Source organism: Alligator mississippiensis, chromosome 4 (assembly GCF_030867095.1).
Source record: "Alligator mississippiensis isolate rAllMis1 chromosome 4, rAllMis1, whole genome shotgun sequence".
In the NCBI taxonomy this organism is placed as follows: domain Eukaryota; kingdom Metazoa; phylum Chordata; order Crocodylia; family Alligatoridae; genus Alligator; species Alligator mississippiensis.
Window position 1 is genome coordinate 122,341,726 of NC_081827.1, and position 14,292 is coordinate 122,356,017.

The 14,292-nt window shown below is 47.4% G+C and overlaps 1 protein-coding gene across 1 annotated transcript in view; it reads left to right on the forward strand.

The window, feature by feature from the left end:
- The window catches only part of PIK3C2G (phosphatidylinositol-4-phosphate 3-kinase catalytic subunit type 2 gamma), a 372,292-nt gene that overhangs the window by 294,743 nt on the left and 63,257 nt on the right, over positions 1-14,292 (forward strand). Inside the window, 3 exon segments of the mRNA XM_059726204.1 lie at positions 5,630-5,822; positions 6,573-6,694; positions 12,267-12,375. Of these exon segments, the coding sequence (XP_059582187.1) occupies positions 5,630-5,822; positions 6,573-6,694; positions 12,267-12,375 (424 nt within the window).

Here is a 14,292-nt window from a genome sequence, read left to right on the forward strand (position 1 = left end):
TTTTCCAGGCTAAAGAGCCCCAGGGCTCTCAGCCTGTCATCGTAGGGTCTGCTTCCCTGACCTCTGATCATGCGCGTGGCTCTTCTCTGGACTCTCTCAAGCTTCTCCACATCCTTTTTGATTTGTGGAGCCCAAAACTGGACGCAGTACTCCAGCTGCGGCCTCACTAAGGCCGAGTACAGGGGGAGAATGACGTCCCGGGATTTGCTTGAGAAGCATCTATGGATGCAAGCCAGCGTTTTGGTCGCTTTACTAGCCGCAGCATCGCATTGCAGGCTCATGTTCATCTTGTGGTCAGTGATGACCCCCAAGTCTCTTTCTTGCATAGTGCTAACCAACATAGCACTGCCAAGCCTATAAGGATGCTGCGGGGGTTTTTTCCCAAGGTGGAGAACCTTGCATTTATCGGCGTTGAACACCATCAGCTTCTCATCCGCCCACTTGCTGAGCCTGTCCAGGTCAGCCTGGATCATCCACCTGTCTTCCGGTGTGGATGCTTTGCCCCAAAGTTTGGTGTCATCGGCGAACTTGGCCAGTCCGCTTCTGACTCCAGTGTCCACATCATTAATGAAGATGTTGAACAGTATGGCTCCAAGGACAGAGCCCTGGGGGACCCCACTGGTCACAGGACACCACGATGAGTGACTTCCATCAATTACTACCCTCTGGGTCCAACCCCGGAGCCAATTTTCCAGCCAGTGGATCGTGGGGGACCCAAGGCGACAATTGGCCAGTTTCTCCAAGAGACGATCATGGGACACCAGATCGCAGGCTTTTTTGAAGTCAAGATATATGACATCAATCTCATCTCCCTTGTCCAGGTGATAGGTCACCTGGTCGTAGAAGGAAATGAGATTGGTCAAGCAAGACCTACCCGCAACAAACCCGTGCTGGCTATCCCTTAAGATGTTGGCGTCGGCCAGTCCATTAAGGATGGCCTCCTTAATAAACTTTTCTAAGATCTTCTCCGGGATAGAAGTCAGGCTGATGGGCCTATAGTTAGCCGGATCCACTTTCCTCCCTTTCTTGAAGATAGGCACCACGTTGGCCTTCTTCCAGTCTTCAGGCACTGCACCAGAGCGCCAAGAGTTTTCAAAGATCCGCGCTAGAGGCTGGGCTATGATGCTCGCCAGCTCCTTGAGTACCCTGGGGTGAAGATTGTCAGGGCCGGCTGACTTGAAGGTATCCAGCTTCTCAAGATGTTCCTTCACAAAGTCAGCATTAATGGAGGGCAGGGGATCACCCTCACCCGGACTTCCCGGCCCTGTAGCAGGCACAGGCGTCCCATGGGGCTGATGAAAGACCGACGCAAAGTACCTATTTAATAGGTTGGCTTTTTCCTGGGCGTCAGTTGTCAGTTGCCCCATCTGGTTCAGCAGGGGTCCAACGTTGCCCCTGCTTTTCCTCTGGCTCCCCACATATCTGAAAAAGGACATTTTATTGTCCTTGATGCTCAAAGCTAGCTGGAGTTCAGTTGCAGCCTTGGCTTTCCTGGTCTGCTCCCTACAGGACCGGACCAGTGCAGAATAATCCTCCTTGGAGGTGACTCCCATCCTCCATCCTTTGTAGGCCTTTCTTTTTAGCCTCAGGAGGTCTGCTAGGTCCCTGGAGAGCCAGGGGGGCTGCTGTGCCCTCTTGCTGCCTTTCCTCCGAGATGGAATAGACTTAGTTTGTGCATTGAGGATCGCTCCCTTGAGGAGCAACCACTCTTCTTGAACTCCCCTCTCCCTGTGGTCACAGTCCCTTAGGGCCTCACTGACAAGCCTCCTGAGCTTGTCAAAGTCGGCTTTCCTGAAGTCAAGGACTTGCGTGTTGCTGACTGACTTGCCAGCTTTTTGGCGGATGGTGAAGGTGATCAGCTCGTGGTCGCTGTCACCCAGCTTCCCATCGATCACTAGGTCGCCGACTAGGTCCTCCCCAGTAGCCAGCACCAGGTCGAGCAGCGCTTTGCCTCTCATTGGCCCATAGACTTCTTGAGTCAGGTAGAGGTCATCCACGCACGAGAGGAAGCTCTGCGACCGCTCAGATTTTGCTGAGCGATCCTCCCACGAGATGTCTAGGTAATTGAAGTCACCCATGACAACCATGGTCCTGGAGCAAGCTGCCTCAGCCAGTTCCTGGGCAAACTCCTGGTCTAGCTCAGGACTTTGGGTGGGAGGTCTGTAATAGACTCCCACCATTGTGTCCCCTGTGCCGTGTTCCCCACGGATTTTAACCCAGAGGGTCTCCAGCCGTCCACCCTGGTCGCCAATATCGGCTTGCAGGGACGCGTAGCTTTCCTTAACATAGAGAGCTACACCCCCGCCCCTTTTCTCTACACGATCCCTCCTGTACAGGGTATAGCCATCTATCCCCGTGGTCCAGTCATGGGTCCCACCAGGTCTTTGTGATCCCTATGACATCGTAATTGTTTGCACTGAGCAGGAGGATGAGCTCCTCCTGCTTATTCCCCAAGCTCCTGGCATTTGTGTACAGGCAGGCAAGTGCCCCCTGGGGGGCTCCTTCCTTGCCCACAGATTTTACCAGGGCTGGGGCTGGGGTGGGCTCCCTTGAGTGCCGTGATCCGCTGGCTTTGCAAGGATTGTTCAGCGGGCCAGCAGTGGCGGTCGTCCCCCTGTCCCCCAGCGGGCTTAGTTTAAAGCCCGGTGGAGCAGGTCAGTCAGTCTGGCTGAGAAGAGCCTCCTCCCTAGGGGAGAGAGGTGAAGACCATCTCTTCCCAGCAGCTCGCTGCCTCTCTCACCAAAGAGCTGGCTGTGGTCATGAAAGCCAAAGCCTTCCTGACGACACCAGCGCCGCAGTCTTTGGTTGACCACATAGATCCTCCTGTCCCTTCTCAGCCCATAGCTTGAGACTGGGAGGATGGACGAGAACACCACCTGTGCCCCCAGACCCTTAAGCCCCGCTCCCAAATCCCTGTAGCGCCTCATGACCTGGCTGGGAGTGCTCCGAGCCGTGTCATTGGTGCCCACATGAATAAGGAGCATGGGATAGTGGTCTGTGGGTTTGAGGAGCTTGGGGATCCTCTCCTCAATGTCCCGGATGCGGGCCCCTGGGAAGCAGCAGACTTGCCGGGCTAAGGGGTCAGGGTGGCAGATTGGCCCCTCCCTCCCCCTCAGGAGGGAGTCTCCCACAACAAACACCTTACGTTTTGTCTTGGGGAGAGCAGGGGCGGGAGTTGCAGTTGGGCCCATGTTGCCTGTGGGGGCCGGCAACTCAGCAGGCTCTGCTGGGGCAGCAAGAGGTGCATACCTGTTGCTCAGTTGTGGCGGGGGTGGGGCCTTGGTGCGGCGGGCCTTAGGGCCCTTGACCACCTTGGTCCATGCCCCTGGCTGGACACAGCAGGAGGTCCCAGAGTCCTCCTCTGGCCTGGAGGGAGACTGTGATCTACCCTCCGCCTCCCGGGGGAGAAGGGCCTGGCAGTAGGAGTCTATCTCCTGCTCGCAGTCCCTGATGGCACGCAGTCTGTGGACTGTGGCCTGGAGCTCCTCCAGCCGGCGCGCCAGAGACCCCAAAAGGGAGCAGACCCTGCAAGGGGAGGTCGCCATGCTCCCAGGCCCCAGAGCCTGAAAAAGGGACAGGCAGCCCCCGCAGCCGAGAGCCAGGGGCTCCGTCTGCGTGGAGCCCGGAACCAGGGGCTCCGTCTGGGTGGCCGTCTCTGAGGTGCCAGAGGGGGGGGCCGCGGAGCCCGAGGGGACCCTCGGGGTGCGGCGCGTGCCCATCCGTGTCATGCCTCTGGTAGGCTGGCTATGGCTGGGACTGTCTACCCTGGGGGGTGCGCAGGCAGGGTCTGGCGCCCACCCGCACGCCCTCCCGCGCTAACTCCGCGCTAACTCACGCGCCAGCAGAGAAGCGCGCCTGTTTGTGCAGCTTGTTCATGCGGCTCCGGTCGCGTGGCTCCCTGGGGGGCTGGGTGAAATAGAGGCCTGGGCGGGGCTTGACCCGGCCTGGCTCCACTCAGCTGCCGCCTCCCACACACACACTAAGGAGCAGCGAGAGACACGCGGGTGAAAGCTCGCTGCGCCCCCGCTCCCCCGAAGCCCACCCAGAAACCCTCCAGCAGCCGCGGAGCCCCCCGCTGACCCCCAGCGCAGCCGGGGTAAGCGGGGCCTGTGGAGAGAAGGGGCTAACCCCCTTAGTGTGTATGTGGGAGGCGGCAGCTGAGTGGAGCCGGGCCGGGTCAAGCCCCGCCCAGGCCCCTACTTGGCCCAGCCCCCCAGGGAGAGAGAGAGAGAGAGAGAGAGAAGGGGGGGTACTCACCAGCCCCCCTCCAGTAAGGCAGGGTCCCCCAAATCCCAGGCAGGGCCCCCGTATTTGCCTTAAGAGCAGCTTCCTCGACGGCAGGCCCACTGCGCATGCGCGCAGTTTAAAAGGGCCCGCCGACCGGGAAAAAGCCCAGTTAGACGCGGGAGCAGCGAGAGACGCACGGGTGAAACCTCGCTGCGCCCCCGCTCCCCCGAAGCCCCCCAGAAACCCTCCAGCAGCCGCGGAGCCCCCCGCTGACCCCCAGCGCAGCCGGGGTAAGTGGGGCCCTTGGAGAGAAGCCCCTTCAGCCCAATTGGCTGACTGTGGGTTCTAGCCCTAGGACCATACTGCAGCCAGTTCCAGCTAAGGTGTCTTCCCAAAGCAGGAATTGCCAATCAGCTGATTATCAGTCTCAGCCATAAGACCACCAGAGCTGGATGAGCTGTCAACCAAGCCCCACCATGCAGTTAGCATCAGATTTCATGGCAGGTGACCCTGCCATATGGTCAACCCAAGGTGCAGTGGAAACCAGCCACCAAATTATTATACACATTTTGTGAAATATTTTGTAGCTGGTTTTGTGGGTTCTGGTCTGAACCTGTGGCCAGGTTACTTATTTAAGAGGCTATTAACAAGTTAAATCTTAAGCATAATGTTTGCCAGGAGCCTGGCAGAATAAGAACTATGGCCAAGTCCAGATGGGTACAGTCGAGCGGTATGTGGTGCCACAGACACATCTGCAGTGCCGCATACTGCACATTCACCTGTTCTCCACCCTGCAAGAGAGCATTGCAGGTCAAAAAACCTGCGCAAAAAAAGTGGAGCAGTGTGTGCAGGGGTAGCGCGTGCCACTCAAAACCAAAGTCTGGCTGCCTAGAGCCCACTCTGGCTGCCAGCCAGGCTCCAAGCAGCAGAATCGCCACTGCTGCAGCCCCAGGAAGCCCCCTGGATCCCAGGTAAGGCTGCTGGGGCCAACCGAGTGCTGGCCCCAGCCTCCCCTACCCAACCTGGGGTAATCTACTGCATGCCAGAGGGCGCATGGCACAGGCGTTCCTTGAGGACAACTAGCAGCGGCACAAGGCATCCCATCTGTGTTCATTTGGATGTGGCCTATGGATCTGGGGCTACAGTGAGCATGTTTTCCACCCTCCCAATGGGACATATCTAGCCCTACTCCTTTGCAGATTGATGTAATAATTCTTTTGAATTGGGTTCAGTTGCTGGATAGGGTGTCTTGCTGCAAATAAGTGATTACTGGTGAGTATGTGTCTGTTTAGTTGCAGCCATGGCAGCAGGCACCTAGAAATGGAAGCAAAGGGAAATACAGGCCTAAAGAGAGAAATTAATATTCTATCTTTATTTTTATTTTCTTCTGTTTTGTTTTCAGAAAAATAAAGGAAAGTTTGGAGTGCTTTCCTGTCAAACTCAATAACCTGATTCACACACTTGCACAAATGTCACTGACAGGCTCTGCCAAGCCTTCATCTTCTGACATTGTTCCCCGAGATGCTGAGGTGCTGAATACAGAGAGTTCAATTGCAAGAGCCACCATTTTAGGGATCAGCAAAAAGTCTGACTCTGTATGTATTACAATCTCTGGTCACTATTTTTAACTTAATTTTAAACTACTCTTCTGTTAGTACAATTAGAGGATCATGGGATGAGCAGTAGTGCCATGAGCATTGAGATTCAGGAGAGAAATAATACCAGGCAGAGAGCTATTAGCAAGGAGCCATTAAGAAAAACTGTTCCTGCCTTATAGTGAAAAATAAATCAAGAGCTAATTAAAGTATCCAGAAGGGAAGCACAGCACAAATTAGGAAGCGTGCTAGAAATGGGAGCCTTCTGTATGATACTTTAATGGAGCATTATTAGTTTTCATACAGTGTGGTCATATTTCCATGTTTGAGCTGCATGTTATCCAGACAAGTCTCTCTCTCTCTCTCTCTCTCTCTCTCTCTCTTTCTCTTTCTCTCTCTCTTTCTCTTTACATACATGGAGAGAGAGAAAGACTTGTCTGCATAATATGATAATGATCCATAAAAGTTGTGTGTGTGTATGGAGATAGAGACAGAATATATAATATATGAACAAAGAGACAGATAGATATGTCTGGATAAATGCCCCTCAAACCTTCTGTATTATAATTATATATAATGTGTGTGTGTGTGTGTGTATACAGCTAAGTCTAAGTTATAAATCAAATTTTCTGGCACTATGGGCTGTATTACAGAAAGCCTTTTCTTTGTTAAAATTGTCCTGTATTTTCACATGTGTATTTTTTTGTGTGTTTATACCTCTCTAATCATCTCTGTTGTTCCTAACTGCAGCTGTATCTAGTCCAAGTTGTACAAACCTGCAACACTACAACCTTTGTGGAAAAGTCATTTGACCAACTTTCAAAACTTCACGGCCACCTACAAAAGCAGTTTCCGTGGCATTCTCTCCCAGAGTAAGGCAGCACATTAGCTCACGTGATTCTGCTAGCACATACAAAAATAGGAAAAATATGTGGTTGATGTGTGTTTAAGAAGATTCTTGTTTTTCCAACAGCCTATTCTATATAATAGAATCTAGGGGAAATGAGGTCACAGGCTATAGTGACAGCTTAACTAAAATTTGGATTGTGTCACCAGCACTGACAAAACTAATAGTTATTCTTTCTATAAGCATGCTAACTCACACAACGAAAGCTGCCTTTCTCTACAATCACAACCCTAAAGAAAGTAAATACTCCAGCAAAACCCCTGAGCAATTTATTTGAACCCGAGCACTTGAACACTCAGGCTAATTCAGGCTTGAAAGGATTTTGGTGTTTGAACTGAATTAAGAGAGTCAAAATGAGGGCTTTAACTTGGAATAGCCTTGAGCCACAAATTTCCCTTCCAAATTTAGTCTCCCTTAAAATACAAAAGATATTCACTTGCAGGGTGTTAGTTCAGTTCTTAATGAGTGGAGGGAGGGGAAACCAGTTTTTCCTGCACTCACATTTCAGGTTGTTTAATCTGGGGTTTTTATTAACCCATTCTGGTTTAAGGTGTGATATTCTGAGCACAATTTACATTTCGCCAAAGTTTTGAGAGTTTTTAGAATCAGGATTTTTGTTTGGATTTATTCATAGTTTTATTTATTACATTGCTTTAAAAATGATTAAAAGCAGCTGTTTTTGTCAATGCTCTGGGTGGGCACAAGACTTTCAAAATGTACAAATCTGTCAAATATCACAAGTACAGTTCTGTCAAAGTCTGTGTGAAAGTCTTAAACCATTACTAACTCAGGATAACTGAAGTAATTTTCCCTTTGTTTCCACACCTCATGTATGTAATAAGTTACTCTCATTTTGTACACCTGGAGAAGACCAAATTAAGAAGGAGCTTAGTTCAAAGGATATGGCATTGGACTGCGTGGCAGGAGACTAGAGGGTTCTGTTCTTTACTGTGCTTTTGATATACTGACTGATCTTGGGCACGCCATTTCACTTTCCTTTTTTCTTTTCTGTGTTTCATCTTGTTGTTCACACTGTTAGCTCTCTAAGGAAAGGACAATCTGTCCTCATGCATTTGTACAGTGCCTAGCATGCCTGACCTCTGATCACAGTTCCAGTCTCAGGGAACTACATCTGATAATAAGCAAATGATAAAAATACCCTACTTTATTGCTTTCACCTTGATTTCGCACCCATTTGGTCTAAGTACAGACAGTCAAAAAAGCCCAAGGCTGAATCAGTTCAATCTTTGCAGGTTAGTTTAAGCTGGATAGATTGAACCGACAAGCAAATAAACAGGCATTCACTTTTGATTGCAGAAATACAGCCATATGCCCAAAATGGCTCAGGCCTGAAACCAGGGGTTGCTAGAGCATGCTTCCCTACTCAGCTGGAGCAGACAGCTTGGGCCAAGGCTAGTCCACCCACCCACCCTGTGAAGGGGAGGTTTGCAAGGGAGGTACAAAGCATCCTGGGATGCTGGGGGACTATGAGTTAAGTTCAATCTGAAAGGGATGTGGGACAGAAGTTCAATAAATTGATTTAACCTAAATCAGTTAAGTCTAATACTACTGTGGAGGGCCAGTAGGGGGTGCTCTTGCACTGAGCCACCCACCTCACTGTGTCCAACCACCTTCCAAGCTCCGAGTGCCTCCCTGGGGTTGCCTCACGTCTGGCCAACCCCCTTCCTGGAGCACACCCGCTAGCCTGGGGCTATTGCTGCCACCACCCAGGGACAGGCTTGATCCTGGCACAGTATCCCCCTAAGAAACACAGGCCTAGTAGCCTTCAAGGGTACTTGACTTCAAGAACTCGGGATGCTTCCCTCAGTTGGAAGCACAAGTAGTGGTCTCCCTTAGTCAACCTAACCAAGGGGACTCCAAGGCATAATCTAGACCCACTCCTATTAAGTCTCCCACGCTAGGTACAAAGGAGAACTTTACTGGTTACAAGGAGTAGGGTTGGAGTAGGGTACAGAGTTGAGTAGTATCAGAAAAATCCCATAGAGCAAATAGGGTGGCTGGGGTAGCCTTTGATCACGCATCTGAGTTACTGCAAGCTATATATCTAGTTAGATCTCAGGTAGCTTACTCACAAGTATCATCCAGAGGCAGGTGGAGATTCCCTCTGGAGGCAGGCAGTTCATTGATCATGAGTTTCCAGAGAAAGCAAGTTTCAGATGGTCCAGCTCTTCTCTCTCTCTGAGTTTTCATCATGGCTAATGCCCCCACTCCTGGGCAGTCCTTAATTTATATAGCCTTTATGACCTCATTTACTTGGTCCAATGGAGGCCAGCACCTGTTGGCTTTCAGCCAACCAATTTAAAATTCATCGCTGGTTGCTGGGCAGACTGGCAGTCTCTAGCGCACTAGGGAGCCCAAGCCCCTCACCCAGGTATGCGATGCCAGTCATGTAGGCAGAGGGAGCAGGTTTCCCCCCCTCCCTCAGAAATGTGTCCAGCTCAGGTTATCTAAAGAAATAAGGTAAGGTGTGTATCCTCTGCAGGGCCCATACTAACCAAATTGTCACAAAGCAGAGTTTTTGGGGAGAAACAGAGGTGGCCTTCTGCCACAACTACATCCATCCCAGTTTATCTTAAACCAGTTTTAACTATTTTGAAACTGGTTTATATGCACTGAATTTCCATTGTGTTTCAGATGTAAACCAGTTTCTAATCACTTATCCTGGTTTATGCGTAATTTCTGTCCCTAGCCTAAGAGTAGGCTGCTAATTTTGTACCATTTTCTTTTGAATTTTATTCTGAAATGATTTATGAATTTAACTGACAGCATAATTTGATTTATTATTATTTCAGATTATTATGAAATATCTAAAAGCAAGTAGGCCAAATTTTCATTTTCTCCTGTGTATAGTCAGAGATGGAATTTACCTAAGAAAAGAAAAATGTAGATTCTAATAATTGGATATTGGACTGCAGAATTAATTCTGACAAGCAATGATAAAAAAGTTCCTCCCTATAGACACTTTTAAAAAGCTGGACAATGCACTTGAGAGAATTATAGGGCTCAAAGATTTCTGATTTCATGAAAGACTGTAGTGCTTGAAGTAGTCTTCAGTTCTAGAATTTCCATAACTATTTAATCAGCATACCCCTCATATTAAAGTGCCTGTATTGCAAACCAACTAAAAAAAACTAATTACATTTCATTTCTAAGAGAAAAAAATGTTCTATGCCCACTGGCAGTTTGTCCAGTTGTTTACTAGAGAAGAATGCTTTGGTATGTGTAACTTTTCCGAGTTGCATGATCTGCAAAGCTAGCCAATTTTCTTCTCTAGAGATGGGCACCCTGATCCATGTATTGTCATCTGGTTAGCTTTCTAAAGACTATGTAATCTATTTGCTGAGCTACAGAATTAGGTACAGTCTGTTCAAAGTGGAGATCTCGCCAATAGGCTTTCAAAAGTCTGGCCATGTCCATTTTCTCTCTGTTAAACTGCTAGCTGTCTTTTTACTTAGTTCAAATCACATTTGTCGGAAGCTTTCAGGTGTCTCCTGAGACCTTTGGATAAACAAGGTTATACTCAAAAAAGAGGAAAAAAATGAGGCACAGTTTAAAGCCTGTAGTGGTGCTGAGAAACTTAATACACCAAATTGAAACTTCCACTGCTCTAAATCATGTGGACTAGAGGATGTAAAGCATAATATTAGTTTAACAGGCTCAACTTAATATTAGTAATCCATATGACAAAAGCCATCACATGCAGTTTAGAATGGATAGCTCTTCTGGGACACATAACATGTTCCCTCTTCTTCAGAGAGAGGGAGAGAGAGAGAGAGAGAAAGTCCTTTCAAGTTCAAGGTTAATGTAATCCAATAAGGCACATAGTTAGAAAGCTAACCCCTTGGCAAAACTAACCATGCTTTTCTGGTTAAAAAAAAAGGGAGAAGAATTTAATTATTTAAATGTAACTTTATAAAATGTTTACGTGAAAGATAATAATTAAAATTTGTTGGCATTTTCAGTCACCATAATATTTGAAGTTGATATGAGAACACTGTATAGAAAATGACTAGATAACTATACTTTTATTTAATAAACCTAAGTAAAATCACTAATAAAATCTAATAGAGGATCATTGCTATCTATTATTGTGTGTTTTAGTGTATTATTTCTATGAAAGAGGAGCCTAGAGATTATAACTGTGGCCAGGTACAGACATTATGGGCACCTACGCACATGCCCAATGCCTGCTTGAATGCATGCTAATTAAAATGTGTTAGAGCAAACTTGATTAATTGAGTCTGCTGGAGCATAGTAATTAGCATGCTCCAGCAACCTCGGTGTCACATGTATTCAGCATCCTTATGCTTCAAAATACTGACACCCCTGCTTTAGTTAAAGCACTCCCGCTGCCATTTTGAAGTGCAGGATGCTGAATACACAAGACACTGCAGGTGCTTTAGAGTGACTCCCAAGAATCGCTCTAATTAAAGTGCCTCCCCTCCGCACACCCTGGAGCATGTGTAAAGATGTCCTACTCTTTTACTGGTATAAGTGTTTGGAAACTGGTCTATACCCATAACAGAACAGAAGTTTGGCACATATAGACTGATTTTAAAATGGTGGAACCCAGTCTAAGATTTCCCTCCTCCACCCCCACCCCACCCCACCCCCACTAAAGGATGAATGTATGCTCTGTTTGCTACCACTCTAAACTTACCAAGTAACTTAGATCAATTGCACCTTGGACTTCTTGAATGTCTGTACCTAGTCTGTGATGGATAGGGTCCCATTATACTGCACTATATAAATGCATTAAAAAGACAATACCTTTGCTCAAGAGCTTACCACCAAGATTTTTTTTTTTTTTTTTTTGTGACATGTAGGTCAGGATGAGATTGGGTTAACATTATATGAGGAATTGTACACCGCACAGAGGTTGCCCTTTCCCTGAAGCACCTCGCAGCACCTTTGTCTCCACTCTATATGTGAAGGCCAGTTTTTTAAAGTTGCTTAGGGTGCTTGATAGTTACTTATTTACATTCAAATGCCTAGTTGCCATTAAAAACCTGGCCTTCACACATAGATTGAAGACAAAGGAGGTAGGATGAGAAATAGGTGTTATGCATCTTGCTTAGTTATCAGCATATCATGCAAAACCAAGGACATGACATTTGGTCTCTAGAATCCCAGTCTAGTGCCCTGCCCTTTATGATCCCAATGCTTCTCATCAGAGGCATGACTAAGAATTCTAGCACCCTGGGAGTGGGGGGGTGAGGCATGCCAAGAACTAGTCTTACCTCCCCATACTTGGGCCACTGCCATTGCTGCCACAGCAGAGGCTGCTGCTGGGGCATGGGCTTGGCAGACACAGGTCACTCTTGCTGCAGTGCTGGCTCTCCAGTGGCCTCATTTCTGTCACCTCCTCCAAACTGGTGTATGGGTCTGGTTCCCTGGCCGCCCACCCCTAGTTATTCCCTGTCATTCACGATGTCCTGGACTGAAGTACAGCAAAACCTTATCTTCAGAAACTAAATTGTAAAAGCTATAAAATATCTGTATGTTCTTTGTTGCAGGTTCCCTCACTGGTGGCATTTACCCTTTACAGATCAAGGACATAAAAGAATGAAAGACCTGAATCTCTATCTTAAGCAGTTATTGAGTGGACCCAGCAAAGTGGCTAACGTATGTGAGCTCTTTATTTGTTTCTCTCTGGCAATAATAGCTTACATTGCTTTTATCAGCTGCCTGCCCAAAAGACCCAAAGCTATAACAACCTACATAAGGTAACATCTCCAGCCAGAGCATTTAAAAGGGCGAGCCACATAAGGATAACACAGAGTAAAGAATACATTTATTAGAGTTTTTTTCAACATAATTGTTTCTTTATCAAAGCACTGATTCATCAAAATGGAGATTTTTTTCTTAGGAAAAGGTGAGTTGCAGTAAATTTGCTATCAAAAACATTTGGCAGGAGGGGGAACAATTATATTTCTGAAACATCCCACTTTTGCCATTTTTTAAATAAAATGTTTAACTTTTTATAGTAAAGAAGATCAAAAGTTAATACGTAGTTTAAAGATTTTTACACAATTAACGTGATATCAAAATGAAATGGAACATTTAGTTCACCGAAGTTGATTTTTTTTTCAATTTTCAATTCAGCAATATTTTTTAGAATTTTAACTTTTTCTTCTGATTCACCAAAATGAGAAAAATATTTAGAATCTCAAAATTTTCAAGGGATGGGAAAACAGTTTCTAACCCACGTTCATGATTTCAGCCAATTATAACCACACAGGCTGCATACAGACATTCAAAGATTAGGGGGAGGTTAGATTACATTAAAAATGGCCACCTGATCTCACTAAATTCACCATGTGTGGACCATACAGTAGTTAAGTAAATCTTCCTGAGAACTGTACAGAAGTTCAGGACAGTTAGATGGGTCTAAAAATGGCTAACCTAATCTAAATAAATTGTACCTCTGAGGCAGTATAACTTAGTTCAGGTTCAGCGAGACCGATATAACTGAACTTCGGTACAACACAGTCCCAGGACTGGGAAAGCCCAGCTGCTAGCACCAGAGCCAGGGATGCATTTGTCCTATGCTGTCTCTGACACTGGGCTATTTTTAGACACCCCCCCCCCCCAGTCCCACCCCAAGACAGATATTCCCCCTTGGAATAGCACCCCCCCCACACACACTGCCAACCCACGAAACTCCCCATCTCACAAGTCACTCCTGGTGCCAGTTTTGTCAATGTTCACCAATGCTGGGGTCAAAGGAGGGCCAGGAGGGATGGGGGCAGGAGGGATTTTTTTGGGAGGGTTGTTTGTCTAGGGGGGTAGGGGTTGGAAGTTAAAAATAGCCCCTGGTCCCAGGGGGTGGAGAAAAGAGCTCCATTCCCCCAACCTCCCCATGGACCCTGCAAGCCCCCCTGATCCCACCGAATCTTCCTGGACCTCAGCAACCCCTCTTCAGGCCTTACCTGCCCCCCCAATTCCTCCATGGACCCCCGAAACCCCTGCTTACTCCCTAATTCCCTAATCCCCCCCCCACAAGCACCCATCATCCTAACTTACCTTAAATTGGGTGGCTATTTTTAATGCATTCTAACCTCCCCCTAACCTCACCATCTTCCTCTAAACAGCCACAATGGAGATAAGAGGAAAAAAGCTAGTAATCCAGATGAAATAAAAAATTAGTGCTGCCTTTTATTCTCCCGTTAATAATAATGATCCTAGGTTAAAGCCCAGCAGCAGATGGGAAATTATTGTAGAATTCAAAAGATGCTAACATCCATGTGATAAAGAAATACTTTGGCTTAGAGAGAAGACCTCAGTGTGGTCTGTCTACTGGTCCTGCCAATTAAATGCAAAGTTTGGGGGTTCATTCTTGTATTGATATATGCACCCTTCCTGCTGCATGATCTGTTTGTGCACTGACTGCTTCTGTTTGCTAGTGAGCTGGGCAAAGTCAGGCCATTGATCTAGGAGTTCAAGCTTCTTTATCCTTTCTATAGCATCCATATGGGTGCTTATGCACATACTCCAATGTGTTCTAATTAGTGGCCTGTAGCATTGCTGCAGCATCATGTG